This window comes from Buteo buteo, chromosome 21 (genome assembly GCF_964188355.1).
Source record: "Buteo buteo chromosome 21, bButBut1.hap1.1, whole genome shotgun sequence".
In the NCBI taxonomy this organism is placed as follows: Eukaryota; Metazoa; Chordata; class Aves; order Accipitriformes; family Accipitridae; genus Buteo; species Buteo buteo.
In genome coordinates, this window is record NC_134191.1 from 9,009,040 (window position 1) to 9,033,276 (window position 24,237).

Consider the following 24,237-nt stretch of genomic DNA (forward strand, 5'->3'; position numbering starts at 1 on the left):
TGAGATAAACTGTCTGGCACTTCCTGGTGATATATATATCAAATAGCTCAGAAATCCACATCATTAACTGATGTCTCCATGCAGCTTGTTACTGAGTGTACCCCAGTAACCCTGAGCCTGTATTGTCCCTGAAACCACTATAATAATGCAACGCCATAAATGTCAGGCTGTTTAATTATTGCCAGTTAGAGGTGTCACTGTATTTCCCTGCAAGCCTTGCTTCCTCTTTGGAGAATTGCTAAAAATGGCTGGGGTTTGAAGGCACCCAACAGGTTGGCTTGGAGTTTGTGTGGAAATACGGTGCTTTGCTGGCTTGCTCTTTGCTTTGTGTGGATTACTGACTTTCTGCTCAGTGCTCTGTTGAGCAGTTTGTCTGTACAGCCCAGGGGAAGGCAGGGTGCTGCAGGGACCCGCCGTCACCTCCGACACAGGCTGTCTCGGCCCTGGAAGCAGTGTTGCTGCAGTATCTGTTTTCAGCCAACTTAATTGTTCTGTGCAAACATATTTGCAGTCTAAGTAAGACATTTACTCCAAGGAGTCATCAGTACACCCATACAGAGTTGTTCTTGTCTGTCAATGAGTGGGTTTATGTTACATTGTCAAAACAACAGCCAGGTTGGTGTCAAAAATGTAGGATGCATAAAAATCAGAAAATTCTATTTTTGTATAGTTTCCTGTTTATTTGTCTTCCTAAGGGGTCTTTTGCTATATATATCATGCCAATGCAAAACTTAACGATGCTGGTTGTCCAGTCTCAGAGTTTAACTCATTAGAAGTCTGAAACCATCTTTATAATATTCAGTTCAGTCTTATTTAAAAATAGGTCTATGAACCCAGAGATGGTGCCTTCAACAGCAGCATCAAATAAAGCCTGACTTCTAAGCGTTCCCGTACGGAGGAGCAGGGAACTATCACAAAGCGGTAGACCTCTCTGTTGCAAAAGCCTGTGCAGCGTGTATAGCCATGCATAAAGGGACTTGCCCTTACCGCAGGATGTCTCAAACGCTTTGCTCCAGCCGAACCCCGTCTGGTGGGAAGCAGAAGCTCAGCGAAGCACTGACTTCAGGAGCTGGCAGGTCTGTGCACTGCTCTGTGCACAAAACTCTTGCTGCAAGAGAGCTTTTACTGAAAATGTGTGCTCATCAGAGAGGGTTTGTGGAGCTCTGTGTGCCAGGGAAGGGATCCTCAGTGCAAGGACAGATCAGAAGACCTGAGGAGAGGAATTTTAAACCCCTGTGGGCTATCATAGATAGCCATAGTAAAACACGAACAGAAACTCCCACGGTGTTTCTTGTAGAAATGTTTAAGGTACGTGGTTAACAGGATTATCACCTTTTAAAAAAAAAAAGGGGTAATTACCTGCAAGAAACTTAGATGGTGATTTCTTAATAAGGAAGATTTCTTATAAGAAAGGTGGAGAAAGACTTTTTACCAGGGCCTGTAGTGACAGGACAAGAGACAACCATTTTAAACTGAAAGAGGGTAGATTTAGATTGAACATAAGGAAGAAAATGTTTACGATGAGGGTGGTGAGGCACTGGAACACGTTGCCCAGAGAAGCTCTGGATGCCTCATCCCTGGAAGTGTTCAAGGCCAGGTTGGATGGGGCTTTGAGCAACCTGGTCTAGTGGAAGGTGTCCTTGCCCACAGCAACGGGATTGGACTAGATGATTTTCAAAGGTTAAAGCCAAACCATTCTATGATTAATCTTGAAAATAGGCTTTTGGCACCAGCTGAGTAGCTGTGTGCTTTTTTTCTGGATTTCCTATATTAAGGCACTTCTAGGTGGGGCAGGACCTTGTCTGTGAGGCCCATCTCCTGAACCTTGGTACAGCCGTGGGCACCCGAGGGTCTCAACAAGCCCACGTGCAGTCAGAGGGAGACCTCCCGGTCTCCATACAGACCTCGCTGGCTGCCGCGGTCCCCGCTCCGCCGCGGCAGTGCCACCGTCCCTGCCCACCTGCCACCACGGACGTCCAGCAGCACGTGGAGGACCTCAGCGCCGCCTGAGCCCCTGGGTTCAGCAGCCGGAGCGAGGCCTGAAGGAGGCTGCTCCTCTGACATTCCTCTTTCTTTGACCCGCAGGTTGTTATCATGGAGGTGCAGGGTCTGAAGTCACTGGCCCCCAACCGTATTGTGTACTGCACTATGGAAGTCGAAGGTGGGGAGAAACTGCAGACTGACCAGGCTGAAGCCTCAAAGCCAACGTAAGTTTTGCTTTGCCTTTTGCTCTCTCCACCGTGCTCTCCTCTGCCCCATCTCCGTGCTGCTGAGCTGCTGCGGATAGCTCTCTAAGTAAGGCCGGAGGGGACTCTGAGGAGCAGAGGAGAAACGTGGCCTTTCACGTATGCAGAGCATCATCCTGCGACTAAGAATGGCACATAAGCCCTGATTGAGAAAAAAGTGTTAATGACAGGCTTACATCTCTTGTAGCCATAGAGACATAAATTTGTGCCTATACGTAAGTACTTTGCTAAATAGGGATGGAGTTAAGCATGTGCTTAGATAAATACTTCTCTGAGTGTCCATCTGAACTGGTGCCATCAAGTGTAGGTACATAATCTCATCCTCACCGTCAGGGTTTTGGTGGTCCTAAGAGAAAGGGAAACAGCTGGCGGGGACATGCTCCAGCAGCCACAGCCAGAGGTGGGAGAGAGGAGCTGGGGAAAGCTTCAAGTCACTCAGTTAAAGCTTTATCTGAGGCCACTCTGCCCTGGTCCAGTTCAAGGGCAGAGTTTTGTTCTGCCCTCTTTGTCCTGGTCCCCAAATACCCAGCCTTGGCCCCAGACTTGGCTTTTTTTGTCTTACCCAGATGTTGTTATAAGCCTGCTAGTAGTGATTGATCTTTGTTAATTTGGAAGGAGAAAATGATTAAAAGCTTATTTCCTTTCTGATTTGTGGGATTAGTTAACTTGAAACACTATCTGTATGAATTTGAGGCAGTTTTCCTCTGGTTCGCTGCAGAGATTTCACACTTAAATGAAATTCTCAGTGCGCATCCTCACAATGGAGAATTGCCAAGGTAATATGAAGCCTCCTCCAGCGGTGGGGAGCAGCGCAGGAGGGGCTGCTGTTGGATTATTCCCACTCTGTTCCCATATCCCATTCCCTTTGAGTGACCGGTCCCCAGCGGCGTTTCACCAGGAGCTTCCCAAGCTCCTGGAAGGAAAGCCAAAAACACCTGGCTGCGTTACATGCGAGTGCACAAGCACTGCAGGCAAACAGTTCAAGACCAGCTGATGCAGGCAGGAGGAGAGCAGAGCTGAAGGCAGGCTGCCTTCTCTCAGTGGTTGTCCTCCCGCGGAGGCACAGAAATTGCTGATGCCTTGTGCCCTGCACTGTACCGGAGGAGCAGGAATCTGCAGTAAGCGGTTTAAAAACAATGTTCCCAATCAGGGAAAGTGCTGCAGCTTGGCTTACTTTTCAAAATGCTTCAAAATCTGCTTCAGAGAAGGAAGTAGGAGAGCTGTGCTTGGAAGAAAAATGCCATAAGAACCTGCAATTGTCACTATTTTAGGTATTTTTCTTGCTTCAGTGGACAAAGTTGGGCTCTATTTAGGGGAAATTACTACTACCCATACTGAAAAGCACACTTCTGCTGGGTTCTGTGTGCTTGTTTAGCTTGGTCTGTTCATCCTGCTTTTGCTCAAAGGGTCTGTCCTTCCTTATGCAAGCCTTCTTGCTGTCAGCTGTAAGACCATTTATGCAAGTGTTGTTTTGAAAATAAGGGCTGCAGGAGTGAGCTCCGTAATTGAGTGGGTCTTTTTATCATAATGAAATGTACAGTGTCTGGGCATGAAGCCATCAGCCCTCAGGAAAATGCAGCCAACACTGAATGCTGTGGCATGATACAAGTTACACAAGTCCATCACACTTATCCTCTCTCTGCACTGGCTTCCCATAGAGGTCCAAGTCAGGCTTGAAGTCTTCTGGGTTGCTCCAGCACTTGGGCTAATACCTACAGAAATGCCTTAGGAGGGGAGTAGGTTTGACAGTTGCATTCCTTGAGGGACCTGGACTTTTTACTTCCAAAACCAAAGACTACCCAAGCCGAAGCTCTAGAATAACCTTCCGCAGAAACCAGAGACGATCACAGAAAGCTTGTCCTTTTTTCCTCTCTGCATTAGAAATGCTTCTTTCACCTTGCTTCCCCTCCCAGACACAACAGCCCAGACACGGAAAACCAAAGCCCTGTGAGAGCAATTTACTGCACTTAGGTTCTCCTCTTCAGAAGAGAAGGAAAGAGAGAATGAACCAGCTGTGACATGTTTGTCGTGTTGCTTAATTCAAGACTTGAAGGCCCTCAGGTGTTCCGGTGATGAGTGCAGTGATAGAAACAGCTCAGAGAAGTCTTTGGTGCATTTTTGAGCTACACTGCCTTGGAGACAAAAGATTTGTGGTCAGCCAAAGCAGCCTTCTGGAGTGTCTCTTTAGACATTGACATCACTCTCACCGAGGTCATTCACACCGTATTTCCTTGAGTACTTTTTATCACAAGCAAAACACTCACTGATAAAGGAACTAGATCAGCAAAAGCAAGCTGGACCGCTCTCCAGGGGAGCTTGCTCCCCGGGCATCCCAGGTTTTGCGTGCTTTGGCAGGCGATGCTGCCTGGCCTAGGGGTGAGGAGCATACTGTGGGGATTTTGAGCCTCAGCACTCTGAAAGTGTAAATACTGAAGCAGGTTACCCTTGTACATCCCAAAACTTTTATATCTCGGAGGCTCAAAAAATACAAATGCAGGTTAAGTGCCTGTACTCAGAGGATGCAGTGAATGGGAACAGGCAGTATTTTCTCAGAAGTTTAATCTGTCTTCAAACTGTTTGAAACAGTTTTGCCATCATCTGGAGGCTCTACAGGCTACAAAAGACTAAATTTCTCATAAACAACAGGGGAAAAAATTTTACATTTTAACAGTAAGATTCATGGAAGACTTCCTTTTTTACAACAGCCCTGTGTCCTGGAGTGGAAGGGAGAGTGTCACAGGGATACACAACCTTGTAGGACATCTTTTTACCTAAGAATGACTTATGGAGTTCATGGTATTCTGACATATCCTTGAAATGCAAGCCATCAGGTAAAACACCCAAGTCACAGCACACAGGTGGCAGTGGCTGCTCTTCAGGTCGATGCTGTGCTGGGGGCTGACCTGGGCTCCTGTGCTGCGATAAAGTTAATTTTCTTCACAGTAGCTAGTATGGGACTACGTTCTGGATTTGTGCTGAAAACAGTGTTGATAATTCAGGGATGCTTTAGCTATTGCTAAGCAGTGCTTACCCAGAGCTGAGGCCTTTTCTGCTTTTCCCCTCAACCCACCAGCAAGGAGGCTGGGGGTGCACGAGAAGCTGGGAGGGGACACAGCCGGGACAGCTGACCCCAACTGACCCGAGGGATATTCCAGACCATATGGGGTCATGCTCAGCATGTAAAGCCGGGGAAAGAAGAAATTAGAAGTAATTAGCACCCCTAATGGAAAAAGGCAATTTCCCAGCCAGGATTTCCAAAAGCAGTGGTCTAGGTCTGTGAGAGACTAACCTTTCATCTTCTCTGGTGCAAAACCAGCGGGTTTTGAGAATAAGATGTTTGAAAGCATCTTAGTGACTTTGGAGCTTGAATCCTGTTTGTAGATCTTGAAAGAGGCAGGGTAGCAGCAGGGTTAGCAGCCACACGTACCAAGTGATCAGATGAGTCGTGCAAGGACTGTGGCTCTTGGGACAGCAATAAATACTGGTCTTCTATTTCTTCTCAGGCTCCATGTTGGATTCCTGACATTTTAAGCCCAATCCCTTCATGTAAGGATTATCTGCCTTAGCACGGGTACAGGGGATGGCACAGTTCTAGAGAAAGCCAGACCTGAAATAGCAATGGTTATTTCAGATCAGGCTTGCAGTGTATTAGTAGTAGTGCTTTTAATAAGTTGTGTAAGAAAAAGCCTTTGTATTATGCCCTAACCCGCAGATGCCTCTACAGAATCCCAACGTGAGTGGGATTTTACTGCTTTTAGCGCTGGAACTGTATTCTTGCAGATTGTTGAGGGGTTTATACCTCCCCTCTTCCCTGCATGTTGGCCTCATTTCTGCCCTCTGCAAAGCACGGCGGGTGAGGTGGCTCTGCACATCTCCCACACTGCCCTTCCAGGAGCTACATTAGTGATGCTGCTGTTTGCACGGCCTGAGAACAGGGTTGCTGAGGGGTCTGGGAATAGCACAAAAGGTCCAGCCACAACACCCCTGTCCTACGGTCTCTAAAGACGTTGCTGGATATATTTAAACAGTGACCTCTGCTTGTAGCAGTGCTCATGTGCTGTACCAGTGATTCATCTTCTTACCATATCGCCTTTCTCTGATGTGAGCAGAACAAAAGAAAACAAAGAGATGCAAACAACAGCAAGGTCCTACATGCCTTGTGAATAAATGCTATATATTCACCTGCACATATTTCAGCCTGCAGATAAGTCTCATTCTCCCCTGGCTCACAGTAGTGAAAATCAGGTGTACCTGCATTTTGCTCAGCTGAACCATTTGGGTTAAAAGCAGTGAATAACTGGTGGGGGAAGAGTCTGGCCAACCTGTCTGGGCATTTTGGCATGCCCAAGAAGGGACTGAGGTGTGGGCTGTTCCTCTGACTCTGGAAGTGGCTTCATTTGGGGGTTATATATCCCCCCCTTGCAGAGCAGCCTCTTCAGTCCTAGTACAAGGGTTGTGCAATAGCTCAGAGTATGAGAAATGAGGATGGAGCTTGTTATTTTTGAAGGAGAAAAGATCACCCTTTATTGCCTGTATTTTCATCCACGAAGTTTTCTGGAGCATGTGCTGTAGGGCAGTGCCAGAGAGACCACACTCAACGGGTCTCATCTGACTTCATGTCGCTTCTTATGTTGTTTGTCGTAACTAAGAGCTTGGGCCTCGTGCCCTCTCCAGAAATTCACTCTTGATAAAGTAATGTCTTTGGTAAACTTTCAAACCTCTCCGTCTCCATTCACCTCACTAGGAGACAGGGGTGCCCTGTTTTATCTTTGTGCTCACTCCTGATGCTGCTCCCTGATTTACTTTCAAGGTGCTCTGACAGCTCAGCTGCTTATCTCTGCTGTAACAGGCTCCCCTTGTTTGGATCCCTACACCAAACCTCCCAGCTTACCACTCGACTAGGGTCTTCATTTCAAATCCGTGTGCCGCATCCATCAGAGCCCGCTGCCTGACCGTGAAGAGGGACAGGCACTCCACAGCATCCTTCCTCAGCACCGTTCAGTCACCATCTCCTTCTGGGAGATGGGCAGCAAAGGGAGAAGCCCTGCGGGAAGGGAAGCTGGCGAGCAGGGATGCCGTCTCTGTTTGCAGAAGGGGAAAATTTGGTCTTTTCATTCAGGAATCCCCTGCCTCAGGCCCTGGAGTTTGAAGTGATGCTCAGTGGCTTTGCACAGAGTAGGAGCGTGATAAGAGCGTTTTGTTGCAGTCAGTGTTTTGCTGCCACGGTTAGTTGGAAGATGCTGTGAACGCTTCCCAGTGGTACAATGAGAAATGTCCTTTTGAGATGTTTAAATTACAAATAAAGAGTCCATATGCTGTAGAACTAATTTTAACTCTGCCAAACTAAAGGGTTTTATACTGATACAAGTGAGAGCAGAGTTTAGCCCATAATTCATGTTGTGTATCCCTCGGTACAGCTGTTGGTGCCGTGCCTGGTAGGTCTTTTCCAGACATGTGTGGATCTGCAGTCCAGGAGGCTGGCCACCGCTCTCAGCATTGCCATCCTGGTTGCTGTAACAGCCCTGTGGGCTCCACAGACAGGCAGGAGAATCAGCTGCCGTAGACTTTCCGGCATCACCTGGGTGCTCCGAGCCCATGCTACACCCAGAGCTGTTGTCATGTTGCAGAAGTATCACACCATGGCAAAGCTCAGGAAGAAGACCTGCGTGGCTACACGGTTTTAAGCAGTCATTCATATTTTGGTTTGGATGCCTAGCTGAGCCCTGTGTAAGCAAAATTCATGATGCTGGGTAAAAAACAAAGTCAAAATTCTTTTCTCTCCTCCCTCTTATAGTTGGCTTCAGCATAAATATCAGCTGCCTTAATTACCCAGGCTGATTAGCTTGCCTTTCCAGTTGCATGGTTTCGTTTCACAGCTGTGCAGATGTTTACAGCTCTTTTTCCTCAGGAAACCTCCAGGAGCCTTATGAATGTGTCAAAGTAGGTGAGTGAGCCCTGGGTACAGCTAACATCAGACACTGTCACTTCTGAGATACAGCCCTTGTCACTGGGGTGAGACTCTGAGTAGAGGGTCAGTCTGCCCCAAGGCATCCATTGAGGAAATATCTTCCAGGACACATCTCAGGCTTTGCTCTATGTGAGCACAGTGCAGATGCTCTGAGCCCATGGAGTGACTGCCGGGCTAAGAGGTGACAATGACAGGGACAGGAACTTCAGGGGAGTTGCTTTTAGCCCCTCTGTCTAGGGCTGAAGGGTACAAAGTGGTGTCCAAATCCCCTACACAAGATCTCTTCGCTTACAGCTATTTATCATGTCTAGGAGCCAGTTTTCCAATGAGACTGTGCATGGCTTTGCACCTGAAGAGTTCTGCTGTGAGTTCGGTCTGACCTGCTCTTCAAATCCCTTTTTGTGCGTGTGATAGTATTTCCATAATGCTCCTGAGATTTATGCTATGACGTTCCCATTTTTGAAAGTGGAGGCTGTGGACAAGTCATTAAGCACAGCAAAAAATGCACTAAAAAGTTATTACCCAGGTGCAAGCATGTTCATCTATTATGGGAAGTCTTCACGCAGGTGGTTTAGTGGCCTTTTTAATGAGGAATTCAGAATCTTTTCTGATGCTTCCTCGTAGCTGCTCTGCAGGAGTGCTTCTTACACGGCTCAACTGCTGCCCCGAGGACCATGGGGAGACAAAAAATCTGATTTAAACAGCTGAGTTTTTCCCCAGAATAAAGGCAAGGTCCCATAGGGATTCCCTTACCCTGAGTATCACTCAGATGGTCACACTGCCGTGGTGCAGCCTCGTGGACAGCAGTGCAGGAGTCTGCTGGGACTGCAGATGGTGATCCCAGGTATAGTCCTACTCCCAAAGGTCTCATGTGCAGTCCCTCCCCTCTTCTGTACTATAAATGTTACACTAGAAACCGTGTTGAAGAATAATGAAGGCTTGTTTCTATAGACTTACCTCTTGTTAGTTGGGTTCTCTGGTATCAATTGAGTGCAAGCTCTGGCTGTGTTTTCCCTGACCTTTAGAGCATACATAGCATTGCTTTCACATGGATTCTCTGGTGTCTAGTAAGGTTGAGCTCATGCACCTTTTCTTTCACAGATGAATGTCTCTCTTTTCTTGCCAGCTGTCTAATTTCTTGAGTGTTCCTATGCACTTGGGAATTATGTATTCCTGTGATAACGCATACATTCAAATTTAAGTATTCCAGAAGGTGTGATGATGCCCAGGGCAATTTTCATCGACACCCGTCTGCTTCATCACTCCTATGCATGCAACCTTAAGATGGGATAGTAAAGACCAAAAGGACATTGACATGAGATTGAGATTCAGTCATCTGAAATAGTGCTAAATTAAGAGGAGGACTGCAAAACAGGAGTCCTGGGATGCATTCAGTCTTCTTGTTTAATGCTCATGGTTGGTGTTTTTAAAAAAATGAAGCCATGCCTTAGTGCAAGTTCTGCACATCAGTTGCCGAAGGAAAGGCGGGGGATGAGACATGTGAAAAGTGCCCAGTTGTTGGTTTATTTATTAAGTGCTGTGTACAAGTAGTGCACATTATTATTATTTAATGAGGGGTACCGCTATTGCTGGTTGCAAAGCAGCGTAGGGAGTTAGAGACCATGCTTTAAAGAATTGGTTACTGTGCCTACTCCTGCATGGACAGAGCTCTGGAAGAGGGAATGGTTTAATGAGAAGGCCAACCTTGACAGCAATTTCTCAACATTTTAGTTGTCCTTTCTGTGAAATGAAGGTAGAGAGGCCCGTTGCCTTTGTGAACGTCCTCTGTCTCCCAATGAACAGCAGCACTATGTATGAAAGCACTTAGAGGGAGTTATGTACTTTTGTTACTACACGGGCAAAGAGGACAAGGCATGCTCATGGAGAGAGGAGCTTGCAAACATGGCCAGAGTGCAGAGACATGGCAGCATTTTCCTGAATCCCTTCTAGAGCAACTCCAAGGTGTTTCAGATAGAAGAAGTCTGTGAAAGGCAGAACACAGCGCACAGGAGTGTCTTGCCCATCTCACCGGTCTTTTGCACCATTGCCAAAAGGCCTCGTAGGCAAATAAAGCTGAGAGCATCTGCAGCAGCTCCCACTCCGTGGCTTAGAGGAGGTGAGAAGGGGGATCCCAGCAGCCGCACACAGCCACTGCAGCTGCGGGATCCATCAGGATGTGGGAAGAGGGCTCACCAGCCCCTGATGGTGGCTGCTGAAGGAAGGATGAAGTCTTGCAAGCCAGGGGTTGCTGAACCCTGCATTCATTGTCAGGGCAGAGACGCGACATGCATGTCTAGGGACGGATGTCCTACGGAAACAAAGGATGTGGGCTTAGCAAATTTGCTCTGGCTCTTCTCAGTGGCTGTGTGTCCCTGGGCCACTGGCTGGTTCAGTCCTTACTTTGGGTTTCCTATGCATGAAGCTAGGGCAATGCTTTTATTTCACAGGAGAGGAAACGCTTGTGACCGAGATGGCGGGGTGGGCATCATCTGCTGGAAGTGCCCACTCATCCCCACTGACCCAGGAGATGCCAGGATGACTTTGCTTCTAGCCGTCAGAAGTTAGGCAAGATAAACCCCATCCCAAGTGTCTGGCTGGATCTGGGCTTCCTATCCTGGGTCCTGGCTTAGAAGAATATAGGACAGCAAAAATTTGGGTGATGGCACAAGAAAACACTGTTTCACACCTCTTGTTCCTTTCTTTGGCTGGTTTTGGAAGGGTACCTTGTGCCATTTTCTGCTCTGTTTACATGAGGAAATACGTCACTGCTCTCCTCTACTGAATTTTATAAAGGAGGGTCTAGACTATGTTGGCACAAAACTGGTATCCTGTATTTTCAGGCAGAGGATTTCTCTCTCATTTTCCATGGTCTGTGCTTTTGAGACACCCAAGTTTCTGTAAGTGGGCAGTGCATGGCCTTGGTAAGTCTAAATCATAACCAGGCCTTAACCAGCTGCAGGGCTTCCCTTTGCAGTTGTGTTTTCTTCCAGGGTGGTAAGATTTGGTAGAAGTGATTAACCACATCTGAATTAAATAATTGTTCTGTGAAATGAGCAGCTCTGTGGCTGGTTCAGTGGAGCATCTTTGGCCAAAGGAAACTTTGTTTAGCATGTGCGTGGCATTGCAGTCACCTTATACAAGAAGTGATAACAACCGCAGATAGTAAATGCACACAGTCCCATTTCATGAATGAAACTCTTAACTCGTGCTGTATCCAAAGCAGATATACTGATGAAGCACATACAGTAGGCAGCCCTTGTAAAAGCAATTATTCTTTCAGTTCAGACCTTCCAGTAAAAGGTTGCTGGGCTTCCATTTCCATTTCCTCCTGCTGAGCTTTTCTCCTCTAATTGTAATATCAGAGTACTAAGCGAGAGCACAGGGCATTTGAAAAGCAGTCGTCGTTTAAATCACGCTAAGTAATCACGCTACTTATTTTCCCTGTTAATACCCCGAAGATTGCGGTGAATAGCGTTGCCATAAATTCTCATCCAAACCAGCGGCGGGATTTGTGCAGCAAAGCACACAGCCTGGGGTGAAGCAGGCTGGGAGGAGTGTGTGGTCCTGGGCACAGGAGGTGAGCCTGGGCTGGGTACAGGCATGGCAGAGGGACATCTCTGGGGCAGGAATGCCATCTCGTGGCCGTAAATAGCTATTATGGGATTAAATCCACCTCTCATCCCTTCTTAAGACTTCCCCATAACACTTCCCCTGCTTATCAGCTATGCTTAGGAAACACGTTGTGCTGAAATCAAGCTCTGCATTTTCTGTATAGCAAAGATCATCCTTTTTTGGGTTCCTAAAGCTGTGCCGTCGGCCTCAGCACCTCCTCTTGGCTGCAGTGCCCTGGCAGGCGGGTGACACGGTGCTGGCACAGGAACGGGGTCTGCGGGGTCTGTGTGTGAGCCACAAGCAGATCAAGAGCAGACCTTCACAGGCTTTGCTTTGCTGCAGTCTCTGTCAGCTTTACCCTATTCCTTCTGCACCTTGCGCGCTCAGACGCAGATGTGATGCTCTCCTAGACATATTTCTCTCTCAGCCGGCAGTCATAGTGTTGCCGTAGCCAGTTTGAGGATGTGGGAGTTGCAGCTCCTGGAGGGAGGGATGGTGCCTTTTATCAGCTGTCTGGTGCTGCTGGCTGCATGATGTTAAGCAAGATGGTGTCTGCGTGCATGACACTTACATTGTGTCTCAGAGCCGTGGGAACAAAAAACGGACAGTCCACGAAATGCTGGAGGTTGGATGACATCCTTAGCTGCTGCTAGGAGGAGCCGGGTCCTTAGGGACATGCTGTCTCTGCTCACCTTTTGGATAACACCATAGTGCTTTCTGCAGTGAAATGAACACCCTTTCTGTAAGCAAAAGAATTACTAATGGTGCTTTTTTTTTTAGCAGAGGGAGTGTTATATGCTCCGCAGGAATTAGGACATCACAGGAAACGATGGATTCACTCAGCCCTTGGGTTATCCCATCAGAGCAGACATCAGTGCAGAGACGTGGCCTCATCCAGCATTACATAGCTCCAGGGGAAGGCAGGTACAGGCACCGCTGCTGGCCAGTGCGTGCGGGGATGCCGACTTCTTGGTCACCTGCACAGTAGCTGCATAGGTGAAAGCAGGTTTTAACCGTTGTTATAAAGACTGTGCAGGAAAATCTAGGAGGAATCAAATCTGTTTGTGCTGTCACTCCCACTTCAGCTCAGCTTCTCCAGAGGGGATGGGATTGAAAGGCTGTTCTGTTAGCAGAAAGGGAGGAGAGGAAACAAATGTGAACAAAAATAGGTCGCATTCTCAGTCTGTGTCTGATGACTTTGGTTATCCTGTTCGGAAGGTGAGTAAACACCTCAAACGTTTGCCATGGGAGTAATCCCAGAGGAGGCTCAGCAGCTCTTGGGAGCCAAGCCATGTTGTAGATGCAAACTGTTCTCAATCTGTTTCTACAGGCAGAGTGGAAAGGTACCTTTCTTAGCACCTGAACTGTATTTCTTAGCCCAGGACATTTTCACATGAGCAGAAACATCGAAGGTTCTCTGCATCTATATATATTCTTTGAGATTTTCATTTCAAGTCTTTTTTGTGCACCTGCAGCAGACACCTCCAGCACCCCTTTTTAGCAGTGGAAGGACAGGGGTGCTTTTAGGGAAGGCTTCATTTCATCTGCTTGCTGCCTCTAAATCGGGATGAGGCAGATTGAGGGCTAACTCCAATGACTATTAATCAGATCTCTCATTATTAGAATAGCAGGAGCCCAAGGCAGGTGACATGGGCATGTGTACATGGTAGTACAGTCCCCTGCATTTCTGGTTTTCCGCAGTTGTGATCCATCTCATGTCTCAGCATCCTCTCCTGATAGCTAAAGGTCAAATCCTTTCCTCAGAGCCATAGTTCCATTTGAGGCCCTCTGCATCATGTGAAATCCAAACTCAGTCCCACAAAACCCACCAAATGGATTAAACGACTTGCTATTTTGCCAGTGGATGGCTGCTGCTGGTGGGAGGAACCAATACCTCCCGTACTTCATCCACAGTGTGATGCACTCGCTGAATGCCACAGAGCAGGAAGCACGCGCTTTCTTCTTTGTTTGGTGTCTTTACTCAGCACCTTATTTTGTTTCTGACTAAATCACTTTTTATCTTTCAATAATGGTATGTCTTGAGATGGTGTCGCCTACGGGGTTATGTTTCTCAGAAGAACTCAGATGACCTCAATCGAGGTTTGTAGTCCTCCTGCAGTAAGTTGCAAACCAGTTTGTAACTGTCCCCAGCCCAGCATCCCCAAACTGGCTGTGGTTTATGGCATTCTCCCACCGAAACAGAGTTAAAGAAAGCCTAACAAAAAGCTTTCCTGCATGCTTCTTCGCATACAGTTAACTATTAAACATGTTTAAAAACTGTTTATTTTCCTCCTTGCTTGTATGTCTAGAAATATGTAAAAAAGAAACACACCTTAGCATTACATTAGAGGAAAAGGTGTACTACTCCATCATCTGCATGAAGGTAGGTTAGCTCAGTGCCTCGTGTGCTGCTTCTCCAACTTTGTTTTCCCCAGTGCTCAAGCTTTGGGCATACATGATTTATGGCCCAAGGTTTAAGGCTGTTTCCTGGAAAGGTCTCTTCTGGGAGGAGAGGAGTGGGCTGAAGAAAGAAAACCATTGTTTGTTAGGCAGGATATCTAGAAGTACTAAATCAAGACTGTACGTAGCATTTCAGTCTCCCAGTGATGAAGCGGGATTGGACCTCTCCATCCTCAGAGCAGGATCCAGCTCCAGCAGGCACCACAGCTGGGCACTGCGGTAAGCTGAGAAACGAAAGCGGGATTAAAAGCATCACACCCCACAAGGTGAAGCAGTGACCCAGCAAAACGTGACTTTGCTGACACGTGTTTCCACAAAAAACAGGCAGTGTCTATCAGGCTGCTGTCTGTGCCACCCTCTTGACGAGCTTCCCTTCACCAGCCGGCTCGCTTTGGAGACCAAACTACAAACACACCAGGAAGGACACAGACACGGTGGTGTGGGTGCCAGGAGAGAAGAGGTGAGGGATGTGGACGAAGAGAAGTGCATGAAGCACAACCCTTCCCTGCCTGCACCGGCAGCGCACGAGGGAGGCAGCCTGACCGGCCAGTCGTTGCATTCTCGCCAGATCCCATTCTGGCAGCAGAGAACAGCAAGTGAGGTTAAGCTGGCCTTGCACATTTTGTCCCAGACGTGGTCACGTATCTTAAAAGCCTTTCAGATGGACCTCCCTGCCTCTGTATGGGACCAGTTGGCTGCTGCAGGAAGGCGGGTGGCACTGGGTGCTGGTTTAGGTGGCTGCGCCCCTGCGGGGATGGAGAGCTGCACGCCGTGTTCTGCATTCCCAAGGACGTGCTCCTGGCCTGGCAGGGGACAGGCGTTGCTGCTGATTCAGTTACATTTGAAAAACGATACTGAGCAGGTGGCTCAATAAACTAGTGCAAATCTGACCAACGTGCAGGAATATTATTCTGCCAGACTTTTTTTACTTAAGCAGTAAACTTGTGGGAACAAGGCAGAAGGGCAGCATCTCCCGCGGAGAGGTGCTGTGTCCTGGGCTGCTGCTGTGTACGTTGAGCGTAAAGCACACCTGGAGTGAACCCACCGAGGGAAGAGCGTAGCTTTCCTTTTATACACTTTTTTACTTTTATTTTCTGATTTTTTCTCTTTCATTCCATGCAAGCTGGCAAGCAAACCCGTTTCAATAAATGTATCTGGAGAGGGAGAAAAGGTGTCCTCTGGCAGTTTTGCAGCCCATGAGAACCGGTCATAGATCATATTTAAATGTCAACCCCATTGCAAGCACATCACTCTCCAGCTGCTCCCATGTTAGCCTACTGAGAGGCCGAGCTGGTTAGAAGGGCTGATTCATGGCCCAGCAATACAATTCAGTTTGCGCTTGTTCATTATTTATAGAAATCAGAAGCATCCATGTTCTGGCTAGATCAAGTTACAAGAGCAATGATGGAAGAAGGGTTACTGTTTCAAATTAGGCAGGGGCTAAGCAGACTTGCTGGAGACCACAGTACTTGAATGAACGAATTTAATGCATTCTCCTGCGTGTTAACGTGAATGTTCACTTTTAGGAAGGTCATGGGTGCTAAAATTTCCTTTAGAGGAACTTACACACTAGCGGTGAATAGAAATGACTAAGTCAATGTCTCTCAAGGACAGCCAAGAAAATCGTAGGTTAGGCCACGTAAGTGGGATATTGTGGAGAAGAGCAGCTGGAGTCAGAGACCCTGCTACCTGGTTTCATGCGATATGTGAGCGCAGTCAGGGCGAGGACCCTTGCAGGGTTTTGCTCAAGCCTTATTCATATCCCAGATATTTTTTTAATCATACACTGTAACATAGCAGTGCTGTGGCATTTGAATGATTATGTCTTTTTGGCTACGTAGCAATTTAACTTTATAATTGCTGTGTCTGCATTTTGGTAGCACTCAAAGTCTACAGGCAAAGATCAGGATGTAAAGCACTTCACATCCATAGGATGAAGACAGTTGTTTCTGCAGTGGCCTTATGGCAGGGCAGGGTAAGAGCTTGGTACAGCAGCAAGGTGAGGAACCTATGTAGTCTTACTTGTTTTGTCCCCAAGTTGGGAAGGGCTGAGTAGCATCAATGTGAAGGTTTGCCAGAAGATCACCAGCGTGTTGCTTGAAACAGCTGACAGCAGCTTGGTCTGAGCAGCCTGACACCTGCATTGGCAATGGCATTGCCTTCCCTCCGTGTGCCAGTAAGGACAGTGCCTCTGAGAGCTCCCAAATGCTCCTGAAATCAGACAGGTAAGCCCATCTTCAATTGCTCCATGTTAGACGAGCCCATGGAGGTAGTGGGGGCCAAGGCTGGCCTTTGTCCCTTGTCCACTCACGCTCTCTGGATATGTGTCATTTTATGTTTCGGTCAGAAAAAAATCTCAGCTCTTGAGGCTGCTTGGTTAGTAACTGCGATGGCACCTCTAGGTGAATCTGTAGACACAAAGTCTACAGTGATGATCTACTTATTTTGCTTGTAAAAGGTAAAACAAAGGCCAGCGATTTGTCAAGTTAGTACCTGGGGCATATCTCATGCTTTGGCTCTGCGCAGCCAGAAGAGTTTAGCTACTCATCCTAAGTTTGATGCCTAACTAGAAACCCTGGAGATGCAAGTAGATCTTAGTGATATCACTGGAACAGCAGAGATGCCATAAGTAGGGTGATGATTCTAGCAAAGTCCCTATGCACAGCAGCATTTCTTGGTCAGCTCCAGGTTTTGGGATGCACTGGGCAATACGAAATGCGGGGCTGCGTGTTTCAGGTGGGATTCAGATAGTTAATATGGTCCTAACTGAGAAAGTACTGTCAGGATTTTTCTGCTTGTGTACTTCTTTTCTGTGGCGTGTGTATCTCTTTCTCTCCACCTTCCCCCCCCCCCCACCGCTTTTGGCCAGAATGACATTATTTGTCCTCGTTTGCAGATGTATTATTGCTTTGAAGTGTCAGCATGAGCTCTGTGATATGGAGACAAGATAGTGTGGCTACTTCATGAGAACATTTGTCCAGAATGGGTCCCAGGGCGCTTTCCCAATGAATAAACTCCTGCAGTGATTACCTGCTTAATTATTAAATATGGCAATGAAACCATTACACTGTTAGTCCCCCAGAAGATCCTAATACCTAACTACTGTCCAGAGCTAATTTTCTGAACAATAATTTAATACCCAGCACAGATAAGCTGCATACTTAGATTGAATACAAATGATGTTTCAGTGACATGAATTATGGCCTTATGCTGAGCATCACTATGGCAACTAATGACATCACCGCAGGCTTCAACCTGCACAAAACCCAACTTCTGAGGGTCTCTACTTGTTGGCGCAGATCTTTTCAGGACTTTTGGGGGTATGAATATGTAAGCACCACAGTGTTGTCAAGGGTTTGCTATGTATGTTTACTGTCATTTGAAACATTTATTCCCTTTGTGGTTAATGTTGTTCTCATGAAGGAAACCTAATGAAAATTACTGTTTGTATTTGGTTAGTAACATTTGTTGATAACATATGGTCTGGGAATGCTTCAGCAAATAAGAGCTTTTTAATAGTAAACAGAGATATGAGTTCTATAAAGCAGATGCTGTCAAAATACACAGCGTAAGGTTGGATATTTTCTTACTTTTGCCTCTTACCCAGAGCAAGATTGTCTTCCTACTTTCCCTGATGGTGACAACACAGGTTTTTTTAAGAGAGAAAACATAACCTGTGACCTGAAGCTGCAATTAGAAAATAAGGTTGTTTCTTGGTTCTTATGTTTAAAACATTTACTAGGTAGCTGATGGCTCACACATGAAAAAGATCAGATAGTGAGGATCTGAGTGGACCTGTAATGCTGTAGATAATTTATGCCAAACCTCTGCTCCCTGGCACTGGTGGCAGTTTGATGCATCGACATAAAAGGTGAAACATGTGGAACAGTGACACAGGGAGAGAAAACTTCAGAGCAAAGCTGAAGAAGAACTGAGTTCGTTAATCAGCTCTGCACTGAACACACTCATCTGCTAAGCTCAGTTGGACAAGATTTGCTCAGTGGAGAGCAAAGCGTAAACCCATACTCCGTGTGCACAGGAAGGAGTAAATTATTTTTCCCGATAACTTTCCAAATGCAAAACCTGCTGTTTGGTATTTATGTTTGAAGAACATCTGGTCACTGGACCACATGTCATCTGAGCCTTTTCCCGGTCATTTCAAGGTAGCTGCCTTTCTTCATCAGAGGATCTGGTTTCAGGACAGTGTAAAATGAGAAAGTGTCATTAATAGAGTAAGGGTGAATAGAAGTGGTTAGTGAGATATGGTATAAGCTCTCATCTGACTTGCAGTATTCTAGGTTGCAGTGTGTGTTCCATCACATCGCTCAGAGATGTTGCTCATGGCACACTCTTGGTTTCTTCTACTTTACAAATAGCACCATGTCTGTGATTCTTCTTCAAGTGAGTTTTGAAGTGTGATGAATTTTCAGGGTCTCTGGGAACAACATAGAAATCTAGCTCACAATGAATTATAAAAAAAAAGACAAAGAGAACAAAAAAAAAAGAAAAAAGAACAGGTTTTATCTGCTAGTTTCATGTTGGGCCTCTGCATGATCAGATGTTCAGGAGCATCCTCCTTGCAGCACTGCACTCTTCCCCAGTCCTACCTCCGCCCTTCATCTTTGCCTGAGCTCATCTCTGCTAACAAGGGAAAGTGCAGTTTTAGGAGTACTTTGCTTAGCTCTGTCTGGAAGTTTCTGTCTGGCTTTATTTTAAAAAGTTTCTAACTTTCTAAGCTGTAGAAACAGAGCTTGAAACACAGCTGTGAAGTCTCAAACATAAAAGCATCATGACTTTTTACCCCTCAGTGTAGAAGGTATTTTCTTCTCTTCTCTGCTACTTTCAAGACTGTTTAAAGCTTACAAATAGGCATTAGTTTAAGTCCCACTTAATTTTTGTTTCATGACCCTCTTCAGTCTCTGCTTGTTTGCCAGAGGGGACCATTTTCCTGTATCTCAAATCCTTAGCCCAGGTGAGTAATTGGACATGTTGGTGTGAGTGGCACCGCTCGTGGAGGCTCTTCATGAGCCTATTTGAAAAGCCGTGGTGTTTCACAGGTTTCTTTTCCCTACCATCTCTCTAAATCAAAGCTGACTGTGGTGTAAGGTCTGGGTATCCTTAAGAGAACCCAGCGAGGATGCTCGCCAGCGCAGCTCAGGTGAGCCCTCGCGGGTGTCACCAGGCAGCAGCTCCCGCTGCAGCACGCTGCTCGCTGGGACGGGAACAGGGCCCAGCAGGAAAGTCCCTGAAACAGAGTGCAGTGAGCTGTGGTCAAACTGGGGCTCTGTCCTCAAAGCTTCCCCAAGTGTCTGTGTCGAGAGAGGAAACCTCTAGCACAACAGGGTCAAGCCCATCACCGGACCTCCCTCCGGAGGGCTGCGGGGCTGCTGCGGTTCCCACACTCGTGTGGGGAAGGTCAGCTGTGGGGTGGGCTCCCCTTGTACGACTTAAACCGGCAAGTTTGGCCATAGGTGTCGGCAGACCGTGGCTGGGATCCTGCGCCTGCGGGGTTCCCCGTGGAATGAGTTCATGTTCTCTGCACGCTTGGGCAGCTCGTGGTTGCAGGAGCTTGGAGATGTCCTTTAGAAAACATGCATATCTAGAGGGGATTTTCGCATACTGTGGGTCATTCAGCCTCCGTAGTGCTCCTTTCCGAGCCACAGGACCAGCCAGGGGATGACTCGTGGAGTACAAATAGCAGAAGGTGGTCTCGGTTCATTGCATAGTTGGAGAGTTGGCCACTGCCTCGCCACTGCCGTCCCACTCCCAAGGAGCTGGCGTCCTGCTCTGCAGTCCCAGCACACTAGGATTACTCCAGACGTAATGGCTTGAACTTAAACCTGGGCTGGGCTGGAGGACTGGGCTGGGGCTTGGAAGAGGACCCAGGTTAAACTGGGGTTTCTTCAGAGAAAGCAAACCTCACTATCAGCCTGGAAAGGAGAGGTTAATTAGCCAAGAGAAGAGCAGAGGCATGAGTGATTACAGATGTCCTAGGTGCAGATGTCCTCGATCCTCAACTTCTGTTGTGACTATACAGGCTGTCGCTGCAGGAGACATATTATTCTTTCTCAATAAAAAAGTTCTCTTAAATTTGGTTTCATGCTGCTCCCAAATACTCTCTTTTTTTTTTTTTTTTTTCCCAAAGTACCATCGTGGGTTTTCCAAACATCTGTCCCACATTTCCCAAAGAAGATAATTAATGCCCTTGTCACTCAGACAGCCCAACCACTTTGGCTTGTGCCAGACAGGACATTTTCAATTAACCATTGCACACCTAAGCAATAGTGCTGCTGACCTGCCAGTCGAGCTGAACATCTCCCTGTCTTTATTTTCACAGCTGGGGCACCCAAGGAGACTTCACAACAACACATGCGCTTCCTGCAGTGAAGGTGAAGCTGTTCACAGAGAGCACAGGAGTGCTGGCTCTGGAGGACAAAGAGCTTGGGAGGGTAAGGAGATTTTGAGTTTAATAATGTTTCCTTCTGGCCCTGCTTTTCTAGAGAAATCTCTCCTGTACGGAAATATCTTTGGAGCACAACATGCTCTGCTTTTTTGCCAAGCTTCGGGAGGGGGAAAAAAAAGCAAGCTCTCCACTGCTGGAAAGGAGTGCATCTCGCATGCTGTCTTTGTTGTGAGTTTTTAATGGCAGGATTTCAGCTGGCTGTGCCTGCACTGAGCAAAGGCAGAGGATCTTGTGTGCAATATTGGCAGTCCGGAAAGCCTTAGAAGTTGCTTACGGAAATGGACATTCCTGAGGCAGAAAAGGGGATTATGCTGAAGCAAAAAGAGGGGATTTAAGTTTGGCAAGAGAGTGTTAAGCTGCTCTCATATCTGCTGAGCAGCCGGTGCACGGTTTGAGCACTTGAAAGCACTGACTGCGGTACTCACTGCAAAGGACTTGAAATCCTGGCTGCCCCTGGGGATTGTGGCTGAACTGGCGGCTTCAGTGGGGCTGGACTGGGGAGTGAAACGTGGGGGTTCTTTGCCCTCATCAATGGTGTTAGTAGCAAGGAGCTCAGATTCCCGGGGTACTGGCCACAGAACCGACCTTCCCACCCCATCTCTGCCCCTCACCTGTGGTCTCTAAACCAGCACCCTGGGCCCGGTGGCCCTTCATCGCTGCAGCCCACAGCTCCCGAATATCTGTGGACGGCACTTTTCTGTGGCTTTGGGACACTTCAGTTACTCTCCGTGGATTTTTTGCAGCTGTATAATTTGTGTTGGCCCCAGGCATAAGGGGCAGCAAACTCCCTGCCATGCCTTCCTCAGCTCTTCAGGGGTATGGGATCAGCATGGTGAAGACCCCATGAAAATCACTTCAGGGTGAGAGAGGCTGCGCCTTACACACGGGCTTGGAACCTCCCGTGTCACGGCTCAGCATGGCCTGAGCGATCTCCAGGAGCAGCCTGGGCTCTGTCTGCCCGGCTCTGCAGCACACCTTGCTCTCCTCCCTGTCTACGTGGCTGTGGCCACGAAAGCGATGGCCAAGGAAGCCACTGATCCTCTGGCAAGCCCAAGTACGGTATTTCTAATTGGTTTCTTGCTAACTCCCGTGGCTCCTTGTGCCTTGACACAGGTGAGTCTGTGTCCATACAAGAAAGTTTTTCCTAATTCACGTGATTTTGTGTTCATCCTATTCATACAAGTGCCACACGTTCTTTCAGGTCCTAGTGAGCTGTGGATTTAATTTAGATTTTTATGGTGGAGAGCGCTGCATGTGGTTTTGTCTCATATAATTTATGTTCATGTTAACTATTTGTGTTTTCACGTTCATGTAACATTCTTTGTTCTTGCACTTGGGAGAGAGAGAAAAGCAAAGCTACCCCTTCTTTTCTCCTCTCAATCTTCTCTTCAAAGAGAGTCACAGCCTCTTCGGACTTTCCTCATCCACACCTTGATCCTTCCTTTCCCCCGTGCTCCTCCTTTTTTGACAAAGGGGATGACCCCACTAGGCTGCAGTACTCCAGCCAAAGACCTACAGTTGCTTTGGTGCACAGCATCATAATATTTTCAGGATTATTTTCAAAACCTTCTTCTTCAAACAGCCCGGCACTCCTGCCTTTATCCGCTGCAGCATGCTGAGCAGAGCTCTTCACCCAGGCCATGATGCCATTCAGGGCTTTTTCCCCTGAGTTGTTACACTCGGCATAGACCCGCTTGCTTTCTAAGTCTTGTTTCCACTGGCAGCCATAAGCGGTGCTGACTTTGCTGGTCTCGAGAAGCAATTAACTGTGCGTGTTGTTCTGAGAAAGACGTCAGGCTCCAAAGCAACCCCTCTTGCCCTGGAACGCTGCTGAGCCAGCCCCACCAATGCGCTTTAATTCCCGGTCCAGCAGGAAGCCGTCCCTCGGCTCTGAGCTTCTGCGGGCCGAAGGACGCGGGCCAGCGGCGGCGAGCGCGGGGAGCCGGGCGGTGATTTCCCCTGGCCCGTGGCCACCGGCGCTTTCAGGCGGCCGAACTTCAAAGGGATGCTCGGTGTGCCCAGAGCGGCCGAGAGATGACGCGTGTCTGCTCAGGCTGCATTAAAGATTTCTTCTTTAATGAAATAATGAAACCGGGAGCGTGTTAAGCCCCTGGTTTAGCTGTTGGAGTGGGCACGAACCTGTCTGCACGGAGAGAGAAGGGAAGCAGGTTTTATACACAAAAACACCCATGCTCAGCCGTCCTTTGAGAAGCGGCTTTGTGCTCTGCCAGGCATGTACAATGCCCACTTTCTATTGCAAGTGTTAAATTGGCAAGCGGCCGGCACTCCTCATTTCACCACTTTTATCCACGGGAGAGCTGGAAAATGCTCCCAAGCCCTAAACTGCTGGATGGGCGGCTGAAGGCATGGGAATACATCCTGGCCCTATTGAAGCCGGTGGCAAGGCTCCCACGGATTTCAGCCATGCCAAGACTTCATCTACAGAGAGCAAGGAGGGGAAGAGCCATGAATTACAACAACACTGGGCAAAGTTTATGCACCTTTTGATGAAAAAGAGTTAGAAATCAAAGTAGCGAGCATCCCAAACACCCTGAGTGGCTGCTGCCTCACTAAGAGATGTGGTTTAGTGCAAGTCTATGTGCTTGCATGACCTGCCTTGCAGTGAGGGTCCTTGGATACGGCTCAGAGTTTGGGTCCATCCGTGTTTCTAACAACACCTAGCGCAGAGGACTCCCTTCTCATCTTCAGGATTTGCTTAAATATGTTTTTTTCCAAGAGTGATGCAGTAGAAACTGGTGTTGCTCAGTTATCTATGTAACTAATAACAGCTTCAGATTCCTGCCAGAGAAAGCATTAGTCTAATTCAATAAAAGAAGTGATATATAATGTCGATGAATAAGGGTGAAGTCAAGAATCTACTGATCTTAACCTCAAGCTTTGGAGGAGGCAATAAAATCATTTTTTAAATCATTCATCAGAGGGTAATAGCATCAAAGATATTTTGGTGGAAAAGAGCCCCTAGGTTGTTGACTCAGCAATAAAGTTGAAGAGCAGAGGAATACAAGATTATGGTCTGGGCTGGAGTTTGGCAGGAGCACAGACTTAAGTGTGAGCAAGGAATGAGTGATGGCAGGTCATCAAATAACCAGGGTGAATGCTGCCATTTGTAAAATAATTTGCTTGCGTAAAGGTTAATGGATTTAAAGGAGATTCATCTCACTACAGGACAGTGGAGACTTGAATGAATTTGTGCCAGGCAAAGTCACCTCTGAGAGTGAAAGCATCAGAAGAGGAATGGGCGTAGGAGGGAGAGGGTTAAGCCACCTCAAAGGATACATGTGGAAACACCAGGAGAAGGCGGTGGATGTGGTGTAGTTCTGGGAGAATACTCTGTGGCCTGCTGGCTGAGGGAGCTACTCTGCTTTGTAGGGGTGATGGGTGAGTGGGAAAAGCACAGGTGTGATCAGGAAAGATTACTAGCCTCTTGGAGCCTTTCAGTTTCTTTGATGAGCCAAGCACTTCCATTG

The 24,237-nt window shown here is 47.4% G+C and overlaps 1 protein-coding gene across 12 annotated transcripts in view; it reads left to right on the plus strand.

Annotated features, from left to right (window-relative positions):
• CADPS (calcium dependent secretion activator) overlaps positions 1 to 24,237 on the plus strand; it is a 221,040-nt gene that overhangs the window by 85,613 nt on the left and 111,190 nt on the right. For all 12 annotated transcript variants that reach the window (XM_075053380.1, XM_075053382.1, XM_075053379.1 and 9 more), the window contains exons 6-7: positions 2,086 to 2,207; positions 20,624 to 20,735. In XM_075053380.1, coding sequence (XP_074909481.1) covers positions 2,086 to 2,207; positions 20,624 to 20,735 — 234 coding nt within the window. The remainder of the gene's footprint in view (positions 1 to 2,085; positions 2,208 to 20,623; positions 20,736 to 24,237) is intronic.